This window comes from Trachurus japonicus, chromosome 12 (genome assembly GCF_045865225.1).
Source record: "Trachurus japonicus isolate A0001 chromosome 12, Traja_1.0".
Classification (NCBI taxonomy): Eukaryota; Metazoa; Chordata; class Actinopteri; order Carangiformes; family Carangidae; genus Trachurus; species Trachurus japonicus.
In genome coordinates, this window is record NC_140918.1 from 28,851,542 (window position 1) to 28,859,722 (window position 8,181).

General features: G+C 44.5%; 1 protein-coding gene and 1 long non-coding RNA gene across 4 annotated transcripts; both read right to left on the reverse strand.

The window, feature by feature from the left end:
- Nucleotides 1-1,845: 1,845 nt before the first annotated feature.
- Nucleotides 1,846-3,976, reverse strand: LOC146977742 (uncharacterized). Its single transcript, XR_015037295.1, has 2 exons — nucleotides 2,855-3,976; nucleotides 1,846-2,824 (listed from the first exon to the last, which is right to left on the reverse strand). It is a non-coding gene; the product is annotated as an uncharacterized LOC146977742 (long non-coding RNA).
- A 24-nt stretch (nucleotides 3,977-4,000) lies between these two features.
- Nucleotides 4,001-6,818, reverse strand: LOC146977743 (uncharacterized). Of its 3 annotated transcripts, none has more exons than XM_085794182.1 (3): nucleotides 5,893-6,818; nucleotides 4,921-5,043; nucleotides 4,001-4,875 (listed from the first exon to the last, which is right to left on the reverse strand). In XM_085794182.1, exons 1-3 carry the CDS (start codon nucleotides 6,457-6,459, stop codon nucleotides 4,801-4,803), a joined length of 765 nt encoding a protein of 254 aa, XP_085650308.1. In that variant the 5' UTR covers nucleotides 6,460-6,818; the 3' UTR covers nucleotides 4,001-4,800. The 3 variants fall into 3 exon arrangements, with proteins under 3 accessions (XP_085650308.1, XP_085650307.1, XP_085650305.1); XM_085794181.1 differs by having other exon boundaries at nucleotides 4,001-4,878; nucleotides 5,893-6,817; XM_085794179.1 differs by having other exon boundaries at nucleotides 4,001-5,043; nucleotides 5,893-6,817.
- Nucleotides 6,819-8,181: the final 1,363 nt, after the last annotated feature.

Consider the following 8,181-nt stretch of genomic DNA (forward strand, 5'->3'; position numbering starts at 1 on the left):
TCTATGTGTAAAGCACTTTGTGTTTGTGTTGCATGTCCATGCATGAAAAGTGCTCTGTAAATAAAGTTTTGATTGATTGATTAATATCAACTCTAAAATTACAATGCTGATATTTCTGTGACTGACATTAAATTCCCATGCACTCTGTCAATGCATCATGGGAGCTGTAGTTACTGGGCTCCTTTACTGTAGAACCAGCTCTCTCCATGGGCCAGAGAGGCAGACACTCTATCAAAATTTAAGTCTAGACTTACAGGGTTCCTACAGCTTAAGCCAAGTTAAATTTAAGACTTTTTTAAAGCCACTTGAAATGAAATTTAAGACCGACTTAAAGCAGATATCAGTGGAATGTTTTTGTTAATATAAGTCCTAAACAGTCCTATTTTCCGTCAGCAATCACTTACATGAAGTATTTCAGCCTAAACACGAGTCTCTCCGTCACTCTGCTCTGCTGTAACCCGAGGAGAAAATTTTCCTTGTGGGATACAAGTGTTATCCAATGAGGGGAGAGAACGGCATGAAGGGCTGTGTGTGCAGCCAAGGGATGCGCGTGAATGTGGTGACGTAGCACGAGGACCAATTGATGCCTGACAAGGGCGGGGGCTGCTAACTCATGGTGCGTTCAAGGAAACTCGTACTTTGTGTTTTTCCTTCCTGTGAAGTCATACCAGTTCGATCTGGTACGAGTTCACGGGTCGGAAGTTACGAGTAGCCGTTATAGGGAACTTTCACAGACAACAGGACGGTAAAAACACGAGCTACGGGTTACCTGGAACGCTACCAAGTCGTAGTTGTGACTTGAAGCTGTAACTTACGGTTTCAAAAGCCTGCCTTGAACGCAGCATTAGCCGAAACGGCCGTGCCACTGATATCTGCTTTAATAATAAACACAAATGCAGAAAAAAGAAGAAAAAAAACACCACATCAATTACATAAGGTTAGGGACAATTTTACCCACTTTCCTATGTGATCCAAGGTAAAGTGACTGCTACATGAACATTGGATTGTGTCTCTTTCCAGCTGTCCTTTCAAAATAAATGCATAGAAAGTCAAAAAAAAACAAAAAACACTGACTCGGGAGATGGTGGCGGTGAGAAATTTAGCGTTGACGGCCGCCACTAACTTCTCTATGTCGGAATGTTACCAATTATTTTGAGATTTGAGACTAATTACAACCATAAAATCCCACTTACCAAGTGTTAACATTTTTAAGACGTTTGAAAAATTGATTTAAGACATTTTAATGCCAATTAAGGCCTTGTTTTTAGATTAATGAATTCAATGCCTTTTAAGACTTTTTAAGGATCCGTAAGAACCCTGGACTTAAGACCTCCCTTTATGACAGAGCTTTTAGTTAGGGCTGGTTCAGGTAGCTCTGAACCATTTTATAGGTACGCTGCTGCTATAGGCTTAGACTGCTGGGGGACACATCTGGTTACATGGAGCCCTCTTCTGTCCTCTCGCACATTTTGAACTGTCATCATTATCTGTTGCACCTTGTAGTTTGGCCTTGGTGTCTCACACTCTCTCTGTGTTTCCACAGATACTCCAGAGCTCCATCCCTGGGCACAAACTGCCGCATCCCCCTGCCTGCATCCTCTAAGCAGGTCAGAGGATGTTGTTATGATGCCATGTAAAGCCCTTTGAGACAAACTGATTGTAAAAATGTGCTATATACAAATAAAATTGCCTTGCCAAATATATACGATACATTTCACTGTACTGAGGCTTCAGAGCTCTGTATCATATTAAAAACAAAAACAGCTCGGCACAGGCTGGTTCATGGGTCATGTCATGTATTTGTAAATATGTTAACTGAAATAAAATCTGACAATTTCCAACAAATAATTTGCCAAAAGAAGAAACTTTATTTATAAAACAGGTGTTTTCAACAGGGCAGGTCGGTCTGAGGAGCCTTACACAGCAACAAGAGACCAGAAATACACTGGAAAACAAGTACATACACAGCACTGATATGTAACTAAGATGTATGTGTTCGTATGTATCATCATGATACTGTACCGAGTCCAGTGGTTGAGAAAAGCAGAAAAAGGCCACAGGGCTCTTTAACACAGGGTTCAGCTGCATCAGCTGCTCTGGCAGCTCCGTTGTAGTGTTGCTGTCTTTTTATCCATTTGGTATGAGTGTCCTTAAACGCACCATCACAAAGAGAGAGGAACTACAAGAATATGAAAAAAGAGCAAACATTTCATTGGGAACATTATTTGTCTGAATTCTACATAAGCACATGAATGTTATCACTGTGTCAGAGTTCAGAAAAGGAGGAAATAAATAGAACAAGTACAAAAAAAACTTTTTGCATGAGCCCCCCCTCCCCGAATCATTCTATAAAACACAAACACTGCGTCTTCTCCTGTCACATTTATACTAAAAATGTCTAAATTAAAGATTTTAAAAAACAACCTTTGAGCTCAAAATGTACACTACAATGACTCTGCTGCCTTTAAGAAGAAATATCCAGAATCTGACATGAAGGTGACAGCAAAATTAATGTTGCTTCTTTTTTTTTTTTTGCTTATTTTGAAAGTTGTGTGCATCTTTCCTGTCAGCTGTGCTAACATAACACTGGGGAATAGTCTATCAGCAACTGGGCCTTGAAATCCTGTCCAGTACCTTCAAGCTTTAAACCAAACCATACAATTATTTACTTTATATATTATACAATGTTCATTCATTTTGCAGAGAAATTCCACAGTGAACTAACAATGGCAGGTTTTCAACCAACTATTCTAATGATGAGCTACTTTTTGGTTCATTGTTTAATGCTATGAGACATGACCTGTTGTCTAGTTTCATCCAGATGCTCAGCGTGGCTCCTCCACGACTCATCAACATCCCATCACATCTCCACGACGAGCCACTCGTTTTAACATCTGTGCCGTTCAGTGGCACCGACAACACCCGGTGAATGTGCCAAGGATGTGGCAGCTTTTTGGTTTCTTTAATTCTAATCAATATTAGAACAATGTGGGGACACAACTAACTCCTACCTACCACGCAGCAGTGTCCCACTATTCACCTGGTCTTTGAACGTGTCATTCAAAACGGTATCGATGTTGAGTTTTGAGCCATATCCTGCAGCTTTCCTTTTTAACTGATAGCAGAGAAGGGCAAAACTATCAAATGACAGACACTTCTGTAAAAACTGCCTTTTAACTGTTGACTAATAAAAAGATACTGTACAAGAAACTGTACATTGTTTCAGACTTCATTCCGTCTGAATCATCTGCAGACGTCACAGAGGAGCCTGAGGAAAAAAACTAATACATCTGCTTTGCAGGAACCGGCTTCGGTTTAATCTCTTGTTCAAACGAAACAAAACAAAACAAAAAAGAGACGGATAGAGAAGGAAAGTGCAACACAGAAGATTCTCAATGCTATCGGTTGGGTTTGTTGGATGTCTCTTAAAGGGATAGTTCACCCAAAATTCAAATTTCACTCATTATCTACTCACGCTCATGTCATCTAAGAGCTGTGAGAATTTTCAGAGTCCTCCGTTCCTTCTCTGAGTTACGGGGGGGTCCGCGCAGCAGTATTTGTCCATATAATGGTTGTCAATGGATACCAACTTTCTTCGTCCAAAAAGACACACCAAAAAACATCCAAATACCTCCATAGTGCTCGTCTGTAATGTCCCTCTTGTATTGAAGCCCCAACATGAGAAATTGTTCCGCCGGTCAGTGCAAATCACGCGAGATTTGCACGGACACAGGAAGAGCAGTGAACCGAGACACTGGGAGCTTCCGCTACAAACAAGCTCAAAATATAGACTTATTTAATTTTTTTCGGAACAATTTCTCATGTCGGGGCTTCAATACAAGAGGGGCATTACAGACGAGCAGTATGGAGGTATTTGGATGTTTTTTGGAGTGTCTTTTTGGACGAAGAAAGTTGGTATCCATTCACAACCATTATATGGACAAATACGTACTGCTGCACTGACCCCCCCCGTAACTCTCACAGCTCTTAGATGACATGAGCGTGAGTAGATAATGAGTCAAATTTGAATTTTGAGTGAACTATCCCTTTAAGTACTACAGTACCCACAAGGCTTAGTTCCCCAAATGTCCATCCAAAACTGTGAAAAGTGGTTCATCATACTCAGGAAGCTTCGTCGCTGCAGCCAGGAACAGAGCAGAGGAGTGTGAAGCTGTCTGGGACTAATAACTGGCATCATCCTCATTAACTGCTGGGATGGCTCTGGTGACTCACGGCCGTGATAATGGATATAGTGTTATTGTCAGTGCATAGAATTTTAACCCTCGCTTGACCAACACTGTAATCACACAACCATCGTGACTCATCTGACAGCGAGCGTCCCATCTCCACCATGTGTGTGTGTTAGCCTCCATCTGACGTTACACAGAGCAGGCGCCAGTTGTCAACGGAACACCAGACATGACGTGGATTGGGAATCAACACCTTTGGATCTGGTGACTGTGAGATACAGGATGAACACCGTCTGGACCGGGGTCAGCAGCAGGAGACGGGATGGGTGACCAATCAGGACCGAGGTGGTCCACGTCTCACTGCTCTGTGCTGTGCCATCCCAGGCTCCGCTTCCTTCACAGAGAGCCAAGCATCGCTCCGAATCCACCGGACATGCTTTTAGTTGCGTGTCAGCAACATCTGTTGCTATGGGAACAAGATATGACCGTGAAATCCTCTTAATGGCAGTTCTAGGTATTTTTGCTCTCCACTTTTGAGTTCTGAGGGAAAAAAATAAATGTACAATACTGAGTCAGAGTTCTTAGTTCTTCGCCGCCCCACTGCTCTCCATCACTTCTCCCCCTGCTCCTGCTCCTCTTTGTCCTTCTCCTCCTCCTCCTCCTCCTCCTCCTTCTCCTCCTCCTCCTCCTCCTTCTCCTCCTCCTTCTCTTTTCCTCCATCATCTCCGACTGACTCCTTCTTGTTGCTGTTTTCTCCTGCATCTCCATCTTCATCACCGCTGGCCTCACCCTCACCTTCTTTAGCTTCATCCTCACCATCTTTTGACTCCTCCTCGTCACTCTTGTGGGCACCCTGGGAACACAAAAACACTTTTAAAGGGATAGTTCAACTTTTTTTTTTAGGCTTTTTTGCCTTTATTTGATAGCACAGTGAGATAGACAGGAAAGGGGGAGGCAGAGAGAGGGGGAATGACATGCAGGAAAGGTCTGCCCGACGCGGGACTCGAACCGCGGACGCCTGCGTTGAGGACTGTAGCCTCTACATGGGGCGGCCGCTTTAACCACTGCGCCACGCACCACCCAGATAGTTCAACATTTTAGCAAATTGGCCTATTGCCATAATCCCTATAGTCATAGCAGTAGGTTTACTACCTTTAATTATTGGTGCATGTTGTTTTGAGATCAGCGGGGCAGCGACGTGAGCTGCTCAGTGAACACAATGGAGGTGAATGGTACAGGTCCCCTGTCCCTCATCAATCTCATCAAATACACAATCCAACAACTCCAAAACACTCTCGTGCACAGCTCCACTACTTCCTGAATTTAAGGCAGCTCCTTTATTTCCTGTCTTACATTATTGGACAAACTGATTAATCCAGGTGTGTCTGACCATTGTGACTACTCAGACACACCTGGATTAATCAGTTTGTCCAATAATGTAAGACAGGAAATGAAGGAGCTGCCTTAAATTCAGTAAGTAGTGGAGCTGTGCATAGAGCCCATTAAACCTAAGGGACCTACAATGGCAAATTTGCCCAAAATGTTGAAATATCCCTTTAAGGGTTTGGAATATGGTATGTGTCTCTGAAAAGTGTCACTTTGTTGTGATGTAACCCTGATCACTATTTAACTTTTGAAGTGTCAGCTAAATCTCTGGTATAAGGTGAAAGTCAAGGGGGAGGGGTCCTCCAGACCACTGTACCTGCTTTAAGCGGCTCCTCCTCCGGCTCGGGACCCGGGCCTTCATCCTCTGGGACAACGCCAGCAGTTTGTTGTGTCTCTGCCTCCTCTTCGCCTTCTCGGCCTCCTCTTTCCTCTTCTCCTCCGCATGGTCCGAGTCGGACTCGTCCTGCCGCTGCAGCCTGCTCCGCTTCTTGGGCACCACCATCCTCTTGGGCTGGCTCCTGTCCTCCTTCTCGCTGTCCTCCTCATCATCATCGTCGTCGTCGTCATCGTCCTCCTCGCTGGAGGACGAGGAGCTGTTGTTGTCGCGTCCCAGGAACGAGCGCTTCCTGCGGGTCACGGAGCGGCTGTCGTCGCTGGACGTCTCCCCGGACTCGCTGCGGCCCCGGCCCCGGCCGCGGCGCTCCTGCTGCTCGCTGTCGGAGCTCTGGTAGTCGGACTGGGACCCGGAGGAGGAGGACGAGAAGGAGCCCTCGTCACTGTCGTCCAGTATGGAGGCGGGCAGGCCGATTTGCCGCTTCTTCGACGCGTCCACCTTGGTTTTCCGCATCGAGGCGAACATTTTCCGCTTGTACAAACTCTCCATGTCTGCACGCGGGGTCGGACACCAGTGACATGAAACACAAACCGAGACCCGGACCGAGAGTAAACAAGCTAACGCTGCTAACGCTAGCCGCTCCGCTCCGCCTCGCTAGGACCGTCTGTCTGCGCGTCACACAACGACGACGACGACAAGCAGCGAAAGCAGCGGCTCCTGTCTGCGTCAGACCCGCAGCTCAGTCCTCTGTCAGCGGGGGGACTTCACTGGAGCCTCGGTGCAGGAAACCTCCGTCCGTCTGCGTTACAGCGACCTGACGACGTCAGACCAGGACCAGGACATGTCGGAGCTTCTCGTCGCTGCGCTGAGAGTTGTGTTTTATTATCATGGCTCTTCTTGCTTCGTCTTCTTCTGCCCCTTCTTCTTCTTCGGCTGTGTGTATCTGCGCTGCATTACTGCCACCCACAGTTGTTACATCCCTCCTTCATCACAGTTGTTATCCCTCCTTCATCACAGTTGTTACATCCCTCCTTCATCACAGTTGTTATCCCTCCTTCATCACAGTTGTTATCCCTCCTTCATCACAGTTGTTACATCCCTCCTTCATCACAGTTGTTGTTACATCCCTCCTTCATCACAGTTGTTACATCCCTCCTTCATCACAGTTGTTGTTGTTACATCCCTCCTTCATCACAGTTGTTACATCCCTCCTTCATCACAGTTGTTACATCCCTCCTTCATCACAGTTGTTGCATCCCTCCTTCATCTGGAAGCACGTGACATCAACATAATGTTTTTTTTTACATTAAAATACGCGTAATAACAAGTTGTTATAACAAGCTTAAATGAAGAGGTTTTAGTCATATATTTAGTTTGTTCCAGGCAGGGGCGTGTCCAGACATTTTTGATAAGGGTGGCCCAAGTGGGGCACTGTGACTTATGGTGGGGTGGCATGAAGCCAGTATGTAGGTACCTGCACATGCAAACACACACCTACACAAAACCCATATCTACTTCAATGACTAACACTGCAAGAAAAACTAGACCTATGAGTCAAAATACAGGAGTGGCAACATACAATTTTGATAGAAAACCTCAATATTTTATTCTTGAAAAAAAAAAAAAATTACTTGACAAAAGCCAGTATAAAATAATGTATAAATGTCTCTGACTGGGCATATAGTCAATCATATTTTGGGGTGGCAAATCAGATTTTGGGGGTGGCCTGTGCCACCCAAGGCCAGTCCCTGAACACGGCACTGGTTCCAGGTGTCTTTACATTTCAATTCCTGATACCTGATGGAGAAAGTCATTCATTTTGTTACAAATATTTCATAATTGGTAGGCTATCCTACCAGAGGCCTGTACAACAAAATAGAAGTTAAGGTTATCAAGGTAACCACGTTTAACTAGTTTTCAGTCCAACGCTTTACAGTCTATATGGCATGGGTCGTTTTTCAGGTCGACTATTGTATGAAATTGTCTTTCATATTAAACTGTACACCGGTTTGTGCATTGGATACTAAGCTATTCACATAATACACAGGTTCATATATTCACGTTTTTATGTTAAACGTGTACAGGTAGGACTACAGTGGTGGTCCCTATACCATTTATAAACAGACCTTGTTAACTGTCTGTCAACTGAATGATAATCATGCAGACAAGCTACTCAAATTAACGTTTTTTATTTTAAATAAAAAACATTCAATCATGCCTATGGGCAACTTAGTGTCACCAATAAACCCAGTGCACATGACTCTGTGGGAA